Genomic DNA, 19,480 nt, shown 5'->3' with positions numbered 1-19,480 from the left:
ATTTTGTGAAGTAATCTATTTTGGTTCAATTATCCAATTTCCCAATTCATTAATTAGGGTTCTATTAATTCCCTAAGTCTCTCTAGCTGATCAAGCAAGCATTCAAGTATTTAACCAATATCACTCTTTCAATCTGTTATGAAATTATTTAATCTCTCTCTCTTGTTCTTTGAATCCCTAAAATTATGGAAATTTCATCAACTTCAAAGAGTAAGGTGAGTTGTTCAAAGAACAAATTTCTTAGGTATGCAAGCTCAAAAAGCAATAACTTATTTCACTACTATATAAAAATCGAGTAAAGAATTTGCTACATGTATCATAATCTTGATAATTCTGGACAGTTTATGGTAACAAGTTTGCAGTCTAGCTGGTTATAATAAGGATCATAATGCATTGCTTAATAGTCGAGTAATTGCTGTGTAGGGTGGTTATAAGAATGTTCTTGAGAAATATTTTGTTCATTTTAATGGCCGTGTTGCTGTTACATGTCTTACAGCTGGGTGCTTGGGTCTATGGACTTCTGAGCCTGGCGAACGATTTGTATGTGTTGAAAGGATCTATGTATCTTGGAAGATGCACAATCAGGTTTTGTATGTAGGGGGGGGCTGTTTTGAGGTCTTCAACAGAGGGGTAAGATGTCGAGTTTTTGTACTCATGAATTAAGGTCTTAATATGTAGGACTTGTTTGACTAGCAATTCCTAAGTAGATTTTATTTAGTTATTTGATTAAGTAGACATTGTTGTTAGTTTAACATGTAATTGTGGCTAGTTTAGCGGCGAAAGTTGAGCATATATGGTCATTCAATCAATACCATGTTAAAGAGATTGTGTAGTGTTGATTTTACTCCTGTTAATTGTGATCTCTATTAGATTAATGTGAATCAATGATGTTGGTTTACATTCTTGTACAAAAAAATGTATAATACTCCTTGTTAAGAATCTATGTTATCTTTCAAAATAACTCAATCGCGTACAGTTTTTTCGGTGTTCCTTGTGTGTTTACCAGTTTAATCTTGCAATCGCCTTGCTAATTGTTATACTTTACAGCAATCCAATTGTGCAAATAAAAAGGTTATTTGATCTTTGGTACAAGCAAATAAGGTGGTAAGATTAAGCCAACGCTTTGAATCTATGAGCAACTTCTATGACCGGCTTATCATAATAACTATAGTTCATTCTTACTCTACGTCTCTACTTATAATGACAAGGTAGGCCACCAATATTTGATACAGATTAATAAGGCCAAAATCAATCGGGGTGTAAGGTTTAATTGTCTCAATCAATAAACTTTAATTAGTTCAAAAAAAAAAAGCATTCAATTAATTCAACCAAAAATAGGTGGATTTATTAGTACTACTGCATTATTTTGAGCTCATAAGTCTCTTTCAATCAGTTCTCAACAAAAAAATCTCGAACTTTAAAGATTAGAGGGTGGGATTGAGTATTTAAAAATGGTATATTTGTAAGGATCTTGCTAACGAACGCCCCTGGAGCGTTGGATAAGTATTTAAAATACTACCAAAAGTGGAATAAATTTGGGAAAGCATGACAAAATCACGCGTCGATCAGTGTAATTAATATTCATTTTAATTTAATCTTTTTACTTTTAGCTAGCTTATCTAACGCCCCCGAGTCGTTCGTTATTTGTAAATAAGAAAAATTATATGAATTTTTTTTAAAAAATTTTGTACTATCTTTTATGCTTTCTTCTTCATGCCCCATCTTTTTCATCCTCATCTTCTTCATGCTTGCTCCCTCCTCCTCCATAGAAGTAGGCATTGAACAGCCACTGTCACCACCATATTATCGGTGGCTGGTTAAACGAAAATCCAAACTATAAAGGGAGAAAAGAAAGGTTTAGATCGTCCTCCATTGAAGCCCCTTAAACCTTTTCCATTTCTCCCGTAAACTTCTTCTATTTTTGGCTGAAGTTCTATTATGGACTAGAAATGACAAATATGCCCTTTTGAGATACATATCAATTATCTCATGTTGAGATCTTGTATTTTCTCTTTAAAAAAACGGTCTTATTTGGCTAGTTGTGACAATAAGTTAGAATGATATAATAAATTTACTGTTATAACCTTACTATTATGAGAAAATACAAGTTAATATTATTAAACAATTAATGTTTGTCAAGGGATATATTGGTCTTTGCACCCTATAAGTTGAGGGTAAATGTATAATTTCAACCTCTAAATAGATCCGTTACAATCATTGGTTAGCGGACCATTAATATCATCATTCTCTCTTCTTTGTTTCTCGGTAATTAAAGAATTGGAATCGGGTTGGTATATTTTTGATTTAAAAAATCGAGTTCGAGCAGAGTTGTTTCTGTTGATTGTATAAGGAAAAGAAAAAAAGACTACTTGTTTTACGCTTTGATAGGGAAGGTATATGTATGAAATCGAAAAGTCTCTTTAACAATGTTTCCAATGAAATTTCTTTTCAAATTCAAACCCAGGCTTGGCTCCAAATCAAATTGTACTAAACAAGGTGTTCCTAGATCCATTTCTTCCATTCAATTGCAGTATATATATATATATATATATATATATATATATATATATATATATATATATATATATATATATATATATATATATATATATATATATATATATATATATATAATTTTTTTTGTTTTACTGACCTAAAGAAAAGTTGAGACTGTTTTATAATTTTATCCTTCTTGAATAGAGTATTATTGCGTACATAGTACTCCCTCCGGTCCTTAATTAGATTCCTATTTCTTTTATTTATTACTTACATAACAGAGAGAAATAGACACATAATTAAGGAACAAAATCACGAAAAACTTGTAGTCCTTACCAAATGAGTGAATGACCCATTGCCCCATTGTCTATTAATGATATACAGAGTACCCCTTTATTGCAAACTCCGACAATACTCCTTGAGTCATTTCTAATACTAATATCAATTTCTATTTAATTTCTCGAAAAGCTTTAAAATATCAAATTCTTTTTTTGTTTTTTTTTTTTTAAAAAATAAAATAATTAACAATCTAAGGCCTCGTGAAAAATGAGCAGCAGTGCCAGAAACTACTGTATAAAATTGAAAGATAGAGAAACACGGCAAGGAATTATCAATTATTTAGATGCCAAATAGTAGTGAAATAGGGGTCTGGTAATAATTCCAACTTCTAAGTGAGCAGGTGGCTAGCTAGAGTAGCTACTATCCTCCCACTTCAATCCCCCTTTCATTCCTTCATTCATCCCAAAAACAACAAACACTAAAATTTTCAATCTTACTGCCAAAATAAAATCTGAGTTACAAATTATAGTTCCTATTGAAATCGAGTATTTTCAGCCTCATTTTAGAATATGCTCAAATAGTAACAACAAAAAAAATCCCATCTTTGTCAAAGTTTAACAACCCCAGAAAAGAAAACTAGTCAACAAAAGCAGCAAAGAAAAAGAAATGCCAGAAATTGCACTAAAATCTGGTACAAGACCACCATGGATAGGGTTAGCAGCAGCAGTTTGGGTTGAATTTTCAGCAGGAAATTCGTATAATTTCCCTCTTTTTTCACCTTCATTGAAATCTGTACTGGGTTTTACACAACAGCAGATTACAATTCTGGGTGTTGCAAATGATATTGGTGAAAGTGTTGGAATTTTGCCAGGCATTGCTTGTAACAAGTTTCCACCTTGGGTTGTTCTTTCTTTTGGTGCTTTAGGCTGTTTTCTGGGTTATGGAGTTCTCTGGCTTGCTGTTTCACAAACTGTTTCCAATTTGCCTTTTTGGCTGGTATGAACTTCTTGTTTCTTTGCTTTTCTTAATCACCCTTTTTCAAAGTTTTAACTCTTTTTTGGTTGGTGTGTGAAAAAGTTCAAATCTTGGAATCTGAAGTTAATAGATTTTGACGATTTCACGTGTATTGTGTGTTTTTTTAGTACCCAATTTGAAATTGATTGGTTTTATGGGGTTATATTTAGTGCAATACTTGAAATTGGTTATGCAAAGGCCTCTTAGCCACTCATATTTCATCCTTAGGAGTGTTTGAAAATGAACAAATGTGAAAAAAAAAAAAGAAAAAGGAAAAAGAAAGTAGCCTTGGTTTGTGGTGGTATTGTAGAATATAGAACAACTGTACCTTTGGTAAAAATGTAGGAATCTATAGATTATAGTAGGAATGTCAAGTTATAGGGGCAGTATATCTTGTAAAGGCAAAGAACACAGTACTCCATCCTTTTCAAATTTTTTCTCCTGTACTTTGATCAATTTTGTCTCACAAAAAGATTGTAGGCAGAACGAACAATATGAAACGGAGGGATAAGAAATTAGAGACCTTAATAGAACATTTTTAGTAAATGTTTCAATGTATGAAAGGATGGTTTAATGCTGTGCGATGAGAAAATTCTATGCAATTTTTTATTGTGAGTTGCTTCAAGGTTAATGTCCTGTTCCATGCTTTTATTTTTTAAGCTGGAATTTTGGGCTTAAACTAGTCAAACTTGCTGCTTTACATCAAATATTATAATCAACCTATATTAAGTAGTTTGGCATTATAATATAAACTAATTGTTAGATCCACAAACTTTGTTCTGCATTGGTGCCAAGTTGGTTCATCTTATTCTCTAGTCTGACAATTGTATTAGCATCACTCTCATTATCTTATTGTAACTCCACCCCGTTCCTATGATCAGCTGTGGCTTGCAATGGTTATTGGGGCTAATAGCAGCGCATTTTTTGGGACAGCTGTTCTTGTCACCAACATGAGGAACTTCCCTATGAGTAGGGGCACAGTTGCCGGTCTTCTAAAGGGTTATGTTGGTCTAAGTGCTGCAATATATACAGAGATATATGATATGGTGCTTAAAAAATCTGATACATCACTACTCCTATTCCTCACATTCGGCATCCCAATCATATGCTTTACCCTGATGTACTTCATCAGACCTTGTACACCAGCATCTGGAGAGGACACTTCTGAAAAGAGCCATTTCCTATTTACTCAAGGGGCAAGTATATTTCTTGGAATTTATCTCCTCACAACGACAATTATTGCTGATAAACTTTCTGTCCGGAGAGCTGTTTGCTATGCATTTATTGTTGTTATGGTTATATTAATGATGGCTCCTCTTGCAATCCCTATCAAGATGACATTATTTCCCTCCAAAAAAAGACTTACTGGACCTGTTGATTCTTCAGACAAATTGGTGTCAGATACAGATGAATCGATACAAACAGAACCCTTGCTGGTAAAATCCTCTTCAGAATTTGGGAGTTTTCGAGAGGGGGAAGATGCTTCTGATTTGGACATCCTTCTTGCTGTTGGAGAGGGTGCTGTAAAACAGAAAAGGAGACCCCGTAGAGGAGATGATTTCACTTTCCGTGAGGTTTTGATCAAGGCCGATTTTTGGCTTTTGTGGGTAGTGTACTTTCTAGGAGTTGGTACTGGAGTGACTGTTCTTAACAATTTGGCTCAGATAGGTTACGCCCAAGAAGAGCATGACACTACCATACTCTTGTCCCTTTTTTCTATCTGCAATTTCGTTGGACGCCTGGGTGGAGGTGCAGTTTCAGAATATTTCGTCAGGTGATAATGTTTTCTGATTTACTTAATTAGAAATAGATGATGTTTCACTGTCCAGTTTTAACTCTCGTTCTAGCTACATAAGCTATAGTAAACGCTCTTCAGTCAAGTGTGCCAGGTAGAGATGACCATGTTACAATTCAAAGAGAATCCTTGTTTGCAATATCTTCTTCTGAATATTTTGGAAGTTGATGTTCTTCTATATTACCATTTGCATAAATATGATGTTCAACTCGTTTTTAAATTCATAGCCATAGGAAATGATCTTCTAGTATTTGCAAGTATTATATTAGAACTCTTAGTCCATAAAAATTCACTTTATATAAAGTACTGCATGTTATGTTAATAGTTTATTTGGATGACAGTTACTCAGCTAAAAACATCTCCTGTTTGGCATTTCATGTTCAAGTAATCTCGACTTAGATATTCTGGACTTGAACTCTTGGAGCATGAAGCTGACTGCTAAACATTTGCTTTGCAGATTACATTTAATTCCTCGGACTGTTTGGATGACAGTCACTCAATTGATTATGGTCGTAGCATTCCTTTTTTATGCATATGCTCTCACCGGTACCCTTCTTGTGGCAACTGCATCGCTTGGGATCTGCTACGGAGTTCAGACTGCAATAATGATTCCAACAGCCTCTGAGCTATTTGGTCTTAAACATTTCGGTGTTATTTACAACTTTATACAGTTTGGCAATCCCATTGGTGCTCTGCTTTTCTCAGGAATGCTTGCTGGTCATGTATATGATGCCGAAGCCAACAAGCAAGGATTATCAATCTGCATCGGGGCTTCTTGCTTTAAGCTTACATTCTTTGTTCTTGCTGGACTTTGTGGGTTGGGATCCTTACTAAGCGTAATACTTACGCTAAGAATAAGACCTGTATATCAAATGCTGTATGCTGGAGGTTCATTCCGTTCACGTCTAAGATCAGATCATTGATGAGAAGGTGGCTGCAGAAATTGTAGATCAGATTAATCCTGTGCTACCTACCACACATGTACTCCTTTGTATAATTGGTCTGGTACATTTTGTGAGGTAAGTTGTGTCATTTTTATTATACTTGAAATTTGGAAACCTAAAGAGCAATGATTTTATTTGCTCTGTGATTTCCAGTTGAATGTAATACTCATTTTTATTCAAAATTTTCAGTGTATGCTGTCAGATTATTGCTCTAGAGGCTTGTCCTTGAAAGTTTATCGCGCTATCACATCTGGATAAGATCTAGAGGTCATTGTCCTAACAATGTTATGTACAATCTTTCTATACACCTTTATAAATGAAAACAAGCAAATGTCATTTATTGCTTACATGTTTTTGTTCTTGCATTCTGCTTCTACTTTCACATTATTTATATTTATACTGGTACACAGATCAATTTTACCACGAATCTAACCCTGTTGCCTTTTGCAAAATTCGATTTCTTCCTGCTGGCTTTGAAATGGTCATACTGTACGATATTATCAAAGGCCACTCAGCAAGATCAGAGGTGCTGAGAGTTGTAAAAGCAGGGAGCAGACCTTCATTCACTCCATTGGTTACTATTCGAGGGACTTGAAGTTGGACCGTGACAACAAGATGAATTCAAAGAACATTATAAAGTACTTAAAAGAGTAAATATTCTCCAAAATGTTTTCCAAAGAGAAACTGGTGATTTATTTTGGAACAAAAGGGGTATAAAAAGAAGAATATTGAGCATTCATAGAATCACCACATCAATGCCTCCTCTAATTTGCTTGGCAAGCAACTTGGCTTGTCTTCTCACAAAGCCTTTTCTATCAATATATTGAAGGTCATACCATTTGTGAGCATTTCCCTTTGATCGGGGACAGCGATAATCACATATAATCTTCTTAAGCATCGGAGCATTTTGAGTGACACAAAACACAAACTCAGCAAGAGATGCACTTCCGTCAAATCCAACAATCTCCAAAACCTTGAGTTGATTATGTTTACGCATCTCGTAATTGATCGTAAAATCCCTTTGTCCTGACATTGGCACTGGTTGTTTCGACAAAGGCCACAGCTGATGCAAACAAACGTAAACTAGTCAATACAATACTGTTGCCTTGAAAGGAAAGTATCGAATGAGAACCTTAACCATTTAAGAAAAGGAAAATGATGCAGACGAGATTATTCAATCTTATGTCTTAGACTGACTTTTAAGTAGCATCTCGACACCTTAAAGTTTATAAATTAAAAAGTGCATCAAAATAATTGTACCTCCAACTTGAAGGTATGCAACACAGGGCATTTCTCAATGAAAGACCTTAAATCGAGAAGTTTGTATCAATAAATGTCCTAATTATATACATAATATAATAATAATCTAATAGTTTGTTCCTAAGGATCACATTCAATCCATATGCAACACGATTCACCTACATACAAATTTGGAAGAACACCGAGTTAAGTTATACAAACTTTATATAATTAAAACCGTCTTACCACCATAAGACCACCTTAGAGCGAGTCACATATAAATTAAAGTGGTCTTATGATGGTAAGACGACGCACTTACTCATAGATGTTTTCTCCCCAACTAACCTGATTCCAATGAATAGCAAGCTTCTCAAGTCGATGTGAGAAAGATGAAAGAAGATGCAAATTATGAAGAATATGAAAACAATAATAATCTCCAAAAGTCACATTCACTAGTGATGGAACATTAGTATACTCCACCTCTGTACTACCATAATTCGCGAAATATGTAAACGAAGTAAGCTTTGGAGCTGAAATCTTTACAGACTTTATGTCAAAGCAGTGACATATCTCCAAGTATTTCAGCTTGAGGGAGGAAACAACAAGATGTCGATGTTGATTTTGTGTATGATCAAAACTAGACCTCGATGGTGACGAATGGTACCTTAATAACCTCGCCGTTAGACACTCAAGATTGAGACAATATGCTAGGACGTTTTCGAGCACGGGTCCATCCATATTCAAGCCTTCTAGGTGAAGAGATTGTAAGGTATAAAGATGATCATTATAAACCGGGCGAACTAGGAAAAAGTCCTTCCGAATTGTGTAACTATTAACAACAATATTCCCTTGGAAATCTGACAAGTTCAACTCAAAATTTCGAACCTTTTTTGTTAAGGCGAATTCAATCCACTTATTAATATCACCAAGATTGGAGTTCCTTAGATGATACAAGAAATTTAATCTATTATCAATCCCATTCGAGGTGGGTTTCTTTAGAGGAAAACATATTCGGAAGGAATTCAAAAACGTTGCACAATTCGCGGTCATAACCTTGTTAACCATTGTACAAAATTTTTCTACTTGAGTATCATCAAGTCCTTTGATAAGTTGTCGTGGGCTAAAGTGAGTCCAAACATACCTCCATTTCTTGGAAACAAGGCTACTTCTTGCTGCTGATTTTATGTCTACAAAAGATAATATGTGTACCATGATATCATGAGGTAAGTTGCTAAGTCGGTCCATTCGTTCGCCTTCTTTCACATTGTTCTTTCTCTGCAAACAAGTTTTGTGTATATGTAGATTTTTAATCACCATCAAACATTGAAATTGAAATCGAAATCATTTAGTGTAAAAAAAATGTGTCAATTATACTACCTCCGTTACAGGTTATGTGCAACGATTAGACATTTTCCCTCTCTGCTTTATGTCAAATCGTTGTACATGAATGCATTATTTTAAATATCATTATTTTTCAATTACAAAAATTATAAAGTTAATTTTAACTCTTGATTTTATGTAGTTAAATTAGAACCATTATTGATTATGTTGACAATAATGGTTCTAAACGAGGAAGAGTGGGATCATGGAGGGATTAAACGAGGAAGAGGGAGACCAAAAATGACTTGGTTGGAAGGAGTGAGGAAGGATATGAAGTGCATGGATTTACGTGAGGATGAAGTTTTGGATCGTAAGGGATGGAGGAGAAAGATTTATGTTGATGACTACACGGAATAATCATATTTGGTTCATGTTAGCCGACCCCACTTTTGGGATTAAGGCTTTGATTGATTGATTGATTGATTATGTTGACAAATAAAAAAAAAAATTCCAAAAAAAAATACTTAGTATAAACATCACTTATAAGTTATATAACTGATTTCTCCGTTTCCACTACAACTGATCGAATTGAAACTACTACGTACGAAAATTCAAATAACCCTTAGATAAATTTTATTTATTATTACTCCATAAAAATTCAACCAAGATAAAAATATATGAAATATGAATATAGAAAAATAAATCAAAGGGTTAAAATTCAAACAATTATTATAGATACACTACAATAATAATGTGAAAAAATAGGTAATGATTGAAAACTCACTCTTCTTTTCTGCTTACGGATCAGTGGATTGGGTTCATTATTCGATGGCGAAGAAGGGGGTGAGGTTAAATCTATAATTTGATGCGAACACTCGGAAACATTGTTTAGGGGTTTATCAAAGGTTTTGGCTAGTATATCCCACAATTCACGACTTGTTTTGGCTTGCGAAACAAGAGGAAAGAGATCGTTTGATATGGTACCAATAAGGACACCAAATATTAGCTTATCTTGGCGAAACCATATTCGATTGGTGGTGGATGGTAGGGTGCAATCGATATGTTTGTCGAATAAGTCGAAGGCGATGAGCACGGCTTTGACTTGAGTCTTCCATGAATGATAATTGGTGGATGTGAGTGTGATTGAGTTGGGGATGGTAACCATGATGAGAGGTTTTGAGGGTTCATCCATTTTTTGGATTAGAATTGGGTTATTGTTGTTGGAAACCCTAAACTACTTTGTATATATATACTCCTATAAGATAATTAGATAAGTATGGAGTACTTTTTTTTTTTTGACAACCAAGTATATATGGAGTACTAAAAAAAATGTCAACATAAAAATAATGCTACTAGATAACTTTCAAGGATAATAAATTTTTAAAAAAAAATATGAATTGATAATTTTATATAGTGTTTTTTTTTTTTTTCACAAATTCTTATATGTGGTTGGTCAATGGTGTGGTCATCTATTACGAGGGTTACTTCATTAGTGTTATAGGGGTTACTCGTTCAGTTTTACAAGGGAAACTTCATGAGTGTTAAAATAAGGGTTACTCGGTTATTATTACAGAAGTTATTCGGTTAGTGTTATATTAGTTACTTTGTTATTTCACAATCCGCCACATAGTGTGGCTAGCCGCACATAAGATGCACTATTTTTTTTTTAAAAAAAATATATATTAAATACAAAGAGTTGTTTTATAAAATTATATGGAATAACATTTAAGATATGGAAAAAATGAATATTACCGGATTTGAAATGATTTTTAAGAAAAATTATTATGAAAGTTATTGATTTGAAATTCAATATTTACCTGTCAATAAAAAAAAAAAAAAAAAAAAATCAATTTTTAAGCTATGCAAGTATATACTTGTATACTACGTATATGATAAGTATATTATCCATGTTTTATTTGGGATCAGAATTGGGATATTCTGTTGTTGTTGGAAGCTATAGAACACTCCTTAATTGTATTTTTATTTGGAAGGTATCTTTCCTCCGTTTTTCAATCGCACCATTAAAACTTGCAAGAGAGGGCAAGTCCTAAGAAAGAAAAAACAAACTGAAGAGAAAAACATACTACCTCCGTTAAACCACATACTTCGCATATAAATTTGTGTTTAAAAAATGGAAATTTTGTCAAAAACTACCTATTATACTCAAGAATTTGCGAGAAACTACCTATTAAAAAAAATGTTGTAATTTACTACCTAAAATTTAAAAAATGTTGTAATTTACTACCTGTTGCCGGATTTTGTAGTTTGACCATTTTACTCCGGCATTGACTTAGTCACGTGCTACTCACGTGAGACTTAATGTAGGACATCATTGATTTGATTAAGTAAACATATAATAAGAAAAACAAAGAAAAGTTACAAAATATTTCAGAATGTTGATCATTCATAGAACTACTACATCAATGCCCTCTTGAATTTGCTGTGCAAGCAACTTGGCTTGTCTTCTCGCAAGGGCTATTTTGTCAATATTACAGTTGTCCTTTACATTGTGTAGATATCCCCCATCTGATCGCGGACAATGAGGATCACAAATAATCTTCTTAAGCATCGGAGCATTTTGAGTAATACAAAACACAAAAGCAGCTAGAGTTGCACTTTCATCAAATCCAACAATCTCTAAAACCTTAAGTTGATCATGTTTACGCATTTCGTACTTATTCTTAACACCCCTTCCTCCTGATGATATTGTTTTTAGCTTTGCGTGTTGAAGCATAGGCCATAGCTGTGAGCCAACATAAACTAGTCGTTAATAATCAATATGTCGCGTTGAAAGGAAATTGCGTCATTTAAAAAATATATGAAATGTGAAACTTAAAAAACAATAATATAGACGTACTATGAGATCATGATATTATTTAATATTATTTCTTATGAAGTATAAGACATAGAAATAATATTTCAGACACTTTTAATAACTAAACTAGTACGTACGGACAACGACTCTACATTGGAATAATACATATACAGTCTTAACTTGTAAAATTGGTATGCTCGACCATCAACTGACTACTACCATACATAATTGGTGACGACCAACGTTACTGTATTATTTAGTATTTCCTCCATTTTTTATTATGTGCAACACTTTGAGTTATACAATATTTGTAAACTTTACTTTGACTAGCTTGGATGATTTATCGTTAAGGAAAAAACTAAGTTACGTGAGATCTGGTTAGATCTATCTTGATTTATACTTTATTATATTTAAATTTTTGTAATTTGATAACTAATAAACAGACGTTAAATTGCATATAAAAGAAAACAAAGGAAGAATATTACTTTTGATCTCACTAGAGGGTGCATGCAAAATATATAATACAATAGTACAATAAGATACCATGTTTAACCTAAATAAGACCAAAGTTTATACATAGAGAGTGCATGCAAAATATAAACTACAATAAGATACCATGTTTAACCTAAATAAGACCAAAGTTTATAGAAAGTGAATCCAAAAGCGTACCTCCAACTTGAAGGTATGCAACAAAGGGCATGCCTCAATGAAAGAGATTAATAAACTGGGAAGTTTACCCATAGGGATCCTCGGATATCCATATTCCGGATAAAATTGTCCCTGCATAAAAATTTGGAAAAACGTACGTTACCACAAAATCAATTTAGGTTATACTTTGTACAAACAAATAGTGTACATAATCCTCTATCCCTATACTTTGTGTGTAAGCTTTATTTAACGCTATGACTTTATCGAGCATTACCCCTATACAAATTTTTAAATAAGATCCTATTACCATCATAAGACCCCCTAAGAGTCACAAAAATAATGTTACTAGTAAGACGATGTTACACAAATATTTCTATGTAAAAGTAAAAAAGTTAAAGCAACTAACCGGATTCAAAAAAATCGAGACCTTCTCAAGTCGATGCGAGAAAGCCGAAATAAGATGCAAATTATGAAGAACATGAACGCAATAACCATCTCCAAGGGACACATTTACAAGTGATGAAACATTAGTATACTCCACCTCGTTAATCTTGTCACGCGCGATCAATACAAATGAAGTAAGTTTTGGAGCTGAAATCTTTAATGTACACATGTTTTCGCAATGATGTATATCCAAGTGTTTCAGGTTGACGGAGGAGACCACGAGTTTTCGTGGGCTTTTGAGCTTTAATGCCCTCGCCGTTAGGCTATCAAGGTTGTGGCAATGAGCTAGAAAATTTTCGAGCACGGGTCCATCCACTTTTAGTCCTTCCAAGTGAAGAGATTGTAAGGTATTAAATTGATCATTATAAACCGGGCTAATTGTGTAGCTTCTAACATCACACACCCCGCAAAATTTTGAAAAATTCAATTCCAATCTCCGAACCTTTTTGGTTAAGGCCAAATTCATCCAGTAGTCAACAATATCGTCATAAGCCTCAACAATTGGTTTGAATAATCGAGAAAATTGAGGCACTTTATAGGATTTAGAAAGGGAGAAATTATTGGACGTATCAATAACAACGACTAAAGGAAAATGTAATCGGAAAGAATTAAGAAAGGGGGCATTATTCGCGGTTATAACCTTGGTAACCATTGTACAAAATCTTTGTACTTGACTATTATCAACGTGTTTCCTATGTACATAAGATTCCTGGTCGTTGATATCTACATCAATTAATTGAGTCCAAACATACCTCCATCTCTTCGAAACAAGGCTAGTTCTTCCTGCCGTTTTTATATCCACAAAAGATAATATGTGTATCAAGATATCATTAGGTAAGTCGCTAATTAGGTCTTTTCGATCGTCTTCATTCACATTGTCCTCTATCTGCCAACAGGTTTTGTGTACTTTGTTAATAACTTATTAATAAACATTGTACCAAAACAAATTAAAAACAACTTCGCTCTACTTTGACAACTTATTGTGCTTAATTCGATTCACGTATATAGAGCATTGAAATCATGAATTGATAATAACAAATGTGTAAACTAAATATGAAACAAGGTAATAAGTTAATATTCAAGAAAATATGACGAATTTAACATGTGTATGTTTTTACCTGTCAAAATTAAAAAGAAACTTAGGTAAAATAAACACGAAAAATTAAAAACGTATAATGGAGATCGAAAACTCACCAATTTGTCTTGCGTAGGTTTAGGTTTAGGTTTATCATATGTTTGGGCTAGTACATCCCACAATTCATGAGTTGTATTGGCTTGCGAAACAAGAGGAAAGAGATCATATGATATGGTACCAATAAGAGCACCAAAAATTAGTTTATCTTGGCGGAACCATGTTTGATAAACGGGGGTTGGAATGGTTGTGGATGGTAATGGAAAGGTGCCGTCGATATGTTTGTCGAATAAGTTGAGGCCGATGAGCACGGCTTCGACTTGAGTCTTCCATTGAAGATAGTTGGTGGGTGTGAGAGTGATCGAGTTGGGGATGGTAACCATGATAAGAGGTTTTGAGGGTTCATCCATGTTTGGGACAATTAAAGCCATGAATGATTAATTGAAGGAGGAAGTGGCCGGGTAGAGCTAAGTAATATTTATAGAGATTGTATATATTCATATATGTCAAATACGGGTTTAGGAAAGAGGAGAGGTTTAACTTCTTTTATAATTTGATTGAAACCCTAAATTGAAACTTTTTTTCCCTTATATGTAAATAAGAGGTTCTATTTAAAAATCCATTGAAAGCCGGTAATAATTGAATTAGATTAGGAAAAAAAAAATATGGACAATAACAAGTGATATAAATAATACAAAGTTTCATATGTGGCTGGCCACACGGTGTGGCCAACCACAATTTTTTTTTTTTTTTTTTTAAAAATTCTTTCTCTCTCCTCTCTATTCTCTTTCTCTCTCCTCTTTTCTTCTTCTTCAAACTAGAACATTCATCTCATTTTCTCAGAGAACGTAACACAAATTTCGCAATCGTCATCAATAGTCATCTTCATGGTTCGTTCGTCGGAAGTAGTGGTTTCACTGGGAGGGTAGTGGTGGTTTGGTGACTCCGTCGTCGGAAAACAAGTTCAAATTTTTTAAGGCCAAATTCGGCCATGAAAACTCTAGATCTAGAATTTTCATGGTCGAATTTGGCCTTTTTAGCCATATTTGAAGTGATTTTCGAAACCATTGTTAACATTTAAAGGTATTTGTTTGATTTGATTTTTTTTTTTAATGGTTTGGTTGGATCGGAGTTTGTTTGTAGGTTAGGGGCTAGTGGCAAGGCGTTTAGGTTGGTAGTGGTTCGTTGGTGGTGGTTGTTGGTGGTAGTTTTTTGTTGGTGGTGGGTAAGGGGTTACTAGATCCGGGGTTACTAGGTGGTCCGGTTAGGGGTTACTAGGTCGTCGGTCAGAGGTTACTTGGGGTTACTAGGTCGGTTAGGGGTTACTTCGGGTTACTAGGTCGGCGGCCTGGGGTTACTAGGTCGGTTAGGGGTTACTAGGTCGGTTAGGGGTTACTTGGGGTTACTAGGTCGGTTAGGGGTTACTAGGTCGGGGGTTACCAGGTCGGTTAGGGGTTACTTGGGGTTACTAGGTCGGGGGTTACCAGGTCGATTAGGGGTTACTAGGTCAGTCAGGGTTACTTGGTCAAGGGTTACGAAGTCAGTCAGGGGTTACTTTTGTCTTGGGGTTACTTTGTTTGGGGGTTACTTTGTCATTTGCTGATTTGACAACCTGCCGCATGGTGCGGCCAGCCGCACCAGAAACCCACTGTATAAATAAATACAATGTGTAATTGTCATAAAATTAAATATATATTACAATAAAAAAAAATTTAACACATTTAATTTTTATCTACTAGTATCTTTTTGTCAAAAAAAAAATCTACTAGTATCTTTAAAAAAAGCTTAAAATTGATTAAATAATAGGTTCAATTTAGAAATCTAATTGAAAAAAAAAAAAAAAAAAAAACCAAGAAACCATGTTAAAGATGATTGGCATTTGAAGCCCATAATATGTTAGATAAATTTTGGGATAATATGGAATGGGCCTAGGCAACTCAAATTAAGAGGTCCACAAACCACCTCAAAGAGGTTCAATACTAAAAGTAAACTTTTTTTTTTTAATTTTTTATTTTGGGTTATTTAGAGAGTCACAATGGCAGATAATAAACCGAGAAAGAAGTTCTAACCACTTAATTGGTGGTAGTAGGAGTAGCTAGCTCATGCTCATCTACCATATAAAGTGGAACCAATTCTTTTTTTTTTTTTTCGAATGTTCAACACTCGCAAGTGGGCTAAAATAAATTTCAACAATCACAGCCACCTCAGTGTAACAATGATTTCATAATTATGTTGCATTCCTAGATTTTTGGCGGCATACTTCTTATTTGGAATAGAGTATCTGAAAGCAAGGTTTTTTTTTTTTTTTTTTTTTTTTTTTTTTTTGTTTTGTGCCAGGAGAAATCAATATACTACTTAGAGCCTCCTTGTTTCTATTTAGTTGCAATTATTTTCTTTGGCACAATTTACTTAATTAGTGTGTGCACAACATTTAATTTCGATCTTCTGCATAATTAAACAATCTGCTCTTGTGTACACCAAAAAAAAAAAAAAAAAAAAACAAACAAACTCTGCTCCTGTACAAAATTCGAGTGTTGGTCTCATGATTTTGCATGCAAACGATTAGAAGATAGCATTTATTTTGATATATAATCAGGGGATTTATATATGCAACTCTACAAGACTAAAATACAGGGGAGTAAAACAAATGTTATTTGAGATAAAAACAACTCATAAAAGTCCTGCTACAGTTGAAAGCAATACAAAAAACATACAGTACATTCATAAATCATAAGTATTTTACTTATTGGTGTTTAATTATATTGCAAATCATCACTGAAGAGTGAAGACTAACTACTAAGAGCTAAAAGAAAACATAATTATCGATCTAATGACTTTTTTGAGTTTCGACTTAAAAGATAAGGATGTTTCTCATATGTTCGGTAACATCTGGTAAAATTGGAACGACTTAAAAGACATGTATGTGGCTATGTGCTGTCTTGCTGATATGCAGATTACTTGTGAACGTATTGGGGAAAATAGAATAAAATCAAAAGTATGTATTTTGTGTATTCTATCATAGTGCTCATTATGTCAGATTCTTCAAAAGAGTGCTAAGTCTGCTAACAGAGTAACAGTAAATCTTTTCCACCTACACTTTGTGAATTAATGTTCATAGGATGCTCAAAATTTGTGGTAAAAGCAACAGTGTCAGGGTAAATTGCTAACCAAAAATTTACAACTAAAACTGCTAACACAATAATCATCCCAACAACAATTCTAGCTATCAATCAGTCAAAATCATACCACCCATGTCCTAATAAAGTTATCGTATTACTAGTTCAAATCACATATGGTATCGATATTAACAATTACGGTAATTCCTTATGCCAGACAAAGAAATTAACAAAGATTACAACAGTAGTACAAGAAAATTAAAATCATGAACTTTTTATTATATCATCATCTAATACATTCTCACACAGCTGAGCTACAGAATCTGATATGGTCTAACTCAATATCCAAAACTCATATCAGTCACAAAGATAAACATATTTTCTACACTCATAATTATGTCTAAGATTACATACACAATATTAAATATTACTTTGACATCTAAAACACCTACAATTCTATCTTCTTAGTACTAAATTCCACCCTCAACTTTTTTTTTTCCATAAAGTTGATTATTTCTTTTTCACCAAAACCCAAAAATTATAAAAGTCAAAATCTATCTACTTTTCAACCTCAAATTATGGAAATAAAAACAGTCAAAATAAAAGAAAAAAAAAATAGAAATCTTTCAACATTCCACACACAAATTAAAGAAAAAAAAAATAATAAAAAATAAAAAAATAAAAAAAATAAAAAAAAAAACCCACAAAATTGTGAAAAATTAAGTGGGTTTTAAATCTTGAAACATAGCATCCCACCTGATTTCTTCAAGAGCAGGAGTCCAATATTCATCATCTTCTTGATCATCATCACAAACTTTATTATTATTATTATTATCTTCTTTACTTTGATGAAGATCATACATCAAAGGACTTGAGTAACTATCAAGCTTAGGAGTAGACACAACCATTGAATCATCATGATCACCTTCACCATCAACATAATCATGATTATTATCATCATAATCACCCAAATAATCACCATTAGTAAGCATTAATCTATCTTGATAATTACTATTAACCATCACTAATTTCCTACTACTACTCCTCATCATCATTGCCTTCTTCCATCTTGAACTATAGCTTATCCCACCACCACCTCCGCCGCCGCCGCCGATTTTGTTCTTCTTGTTGCTCTTCTTCTTGTTTGACAAAACAATTAGTGCTCTTCCATCATTTTCTCTATGAACCAAGGTTGCTATGTAATTAGCCAAGGACTTTTTGGTCTTTTTCAAAGCAACAAAGAGTTTTGCCATTGGATGCTTCAAGCTTAAGCTTAAACTTTTTTGTGCTTGATTTTTCTCTCTTCTTGCTAACTTGAGAATTTCTAGCCTATGTTTGGCTATTGTAATTCCCATACTTTGAAGAAATTCATGGTTGAAATATGATATATCCTCTTTTTCTAGCTCATTTTGTGCAAATGCTAGCCCATATTCATACACTATTGATGACTCTAACCCTGTTTTTGATAACCATGAATACCAATCCATGACTATAAAAAACTTTTCCGAAGATATCTTATGCAACCGTTGTATACGAAACCTTCAAGATTTTCCAAGTGAGGAATATTGTAAAGGAGGAAAAAACAATTTGAAGAGTGTAGTAGTGTGTTATACTACAATAATAATAAGTGTACAATAATTAATAATAAGTTGTTATGGAAATGAGGAAATTCTATATATGATGAAAAGGGGCAGTTGGGGGTGGTTTGTAAGTGTATAATAAAAAGGAAAATATGATAATAATGAAGGGTTTTATTTATGTATAAATTTATAAAAGATTTGAATGAAGATTTTAATTTCAAACTTTATTGTTAAAAATTAAAGGGGTGGTTATAACTTGAGAGTGACAAAAGATAAAAGAGATGTGAAAAATGGGAATGTAGGGTCTTAAGATATAAAGGTATGGTGACCACATTCCCTACAAATTTGGGAAAGTATGAACAAGAATTTTGAAAGAGTGAGGTTTAAGAAAAATTGTGTATGATGCCATTAATCACGGGGCTCAGGGCAATTTAAAGTAAAGATATTTGGGGTTACCCACTATATTTTTGGTCTTGACGTGTTGTGTCCACTGAGTTTTTTGGATGGTTATTACTTTAATTAATTAGAGTAATCGACTTGTATGTTTGATTAATTAATCGATAATGAAGTAAAGTTATCGGATTGGATTTTTTATGGGTTAATCTAGCTTGTTTTTGTGAGTCGGACACTTGAGAGTAAGGGAGGGTATCTGATGTCA

The 19,480-nt window shown here is 33.5% G+C and overlaps 2 protein-coding genes and 1 long non-coding RNA gene across 4 annotated transcripts; 1 reads left to right on the top strand and 2 right to left on the bottom strand.

Annotated features, from left to right (window-relative positions):
* The first annotated feature begins 3,038 nt into the window (after positions 1-3,038).
* Positions 3,039-6,875, top strand: LOC145589779 (protein NUCLEAR FUSION DEFECTIVE 4-like). 2 transcript variants are annotated; one of them, XR_014101814.1, is made up of 4 exons: positions 3,039-3,771; positions 4,671-5,563; positions 6,042-6,603; positions 6,718-6,875. XR_014101814.1 is itself a non-coding variant. In XM_081646467.1 (3 exons), the coding sequence occupies exons 1-3, from the start codon at positions 3,442-3,444 to the stop codon at positions 6,505-6,507; spliced, it is 1,689 nt and encodes a 562-aa protein (XP_081502593.1). In that variant the 5' UTR covers positions 3,039-3,441; the 3' UTR covers positions 6,508-6,875. The 2 variants fall into 2 exon arrangements, 1 of the variants encoding a protein (XP_081502593.1); XM_081646467.1 differs by having other exon boundaries at positions 6,042-6,875.
* A 133-nt stretch (positions 6,876-7,008) lies between these two features.
* Positions 7,009-7,847, bottom strand: LOC145589780 (uncharacterized). Its single transcript, XR_014101815.1, has 2 exons — positions 7,789-7,847; positions 7,009-7,591 (listed from the first exon to the last, which is right to left on the bottom strand). It is a non-coding gene; the product is annotated as an uncharacterized LOC145589780 (long non-coding RNA).
* A 9,643-nt stretch (positions 7,848-17,490) lies between these two features.
* Positions 17,491-19,216, bottom strand: LOC145588061 (uncharacterized). The gene has a single exon (XM_081644706.1). The coding sequence runs from the start codon at positions 18,727-18,729 to the stop codon at positions 17,962-17,964; it is 768 nt and encodes a 255-aa protein (XP_081500832.1). The 5' UTR covers positions 18,730-19,216; the 3' UTR covers positions 17,491-17,961.
* Positions 19,217-19,480: the final 264 nt, after the last annotated feature.

The sequence above is a fragment of the Chenopodium album genome, chromosome 17 (genome assembly GCF_948465745.1).
Source record: "Chenopodium album chromosome 17, dcCheAlbu1.1, whole genome shotgun sequence".
NCBI classification, from domain to species: domain Eukaryota; kingdom Viridiplantae; phylum Streptophyta; class Magnoliopsida; order Caryophyllales; family Amaranthaceae; genus Chenopodium; species Chenopodium album.
Note: the sequence above shows the minus strand (reverse complement) of the source record. Positions and strands in the feature narration are given on the sequence as shown.

What these genes read in the sequence shown, in the direction of transcription:
- LOC145589779 (XM_081646467.1), top strand. Translation starts at nt 3,442, where the DNA reads ATGCCAGAAATTGCACTAAAATCTGGTACAAGACCACCATGGATAGGG. An exon ending in CCAATTTGCCTTTTTGGCTG is followed by an intron (nt 3,772 to 4,670) that starts GTATGAACTTCT and finishes TCCTATGATCAG; the next exon opens with CTGTGGCTTGCAATGGTTAT. An exon ending in GTTTCAGAATATTTCGTCAG is followed by an intron (nt 5,564 to 6,041) that starts GTGATAATGTTT and finishes TTTGCTTTGCAG; the next exon opens with ATTACATTTAATTCCTCGGA.
- LOC145588061 (XM_081644706.1), bottom strand. Translation starts at nt 18,729, where the DNA reads ATGGATTGGTATTCATGGTTATCAAAAACAGGGTTAGAGTCATCAATA.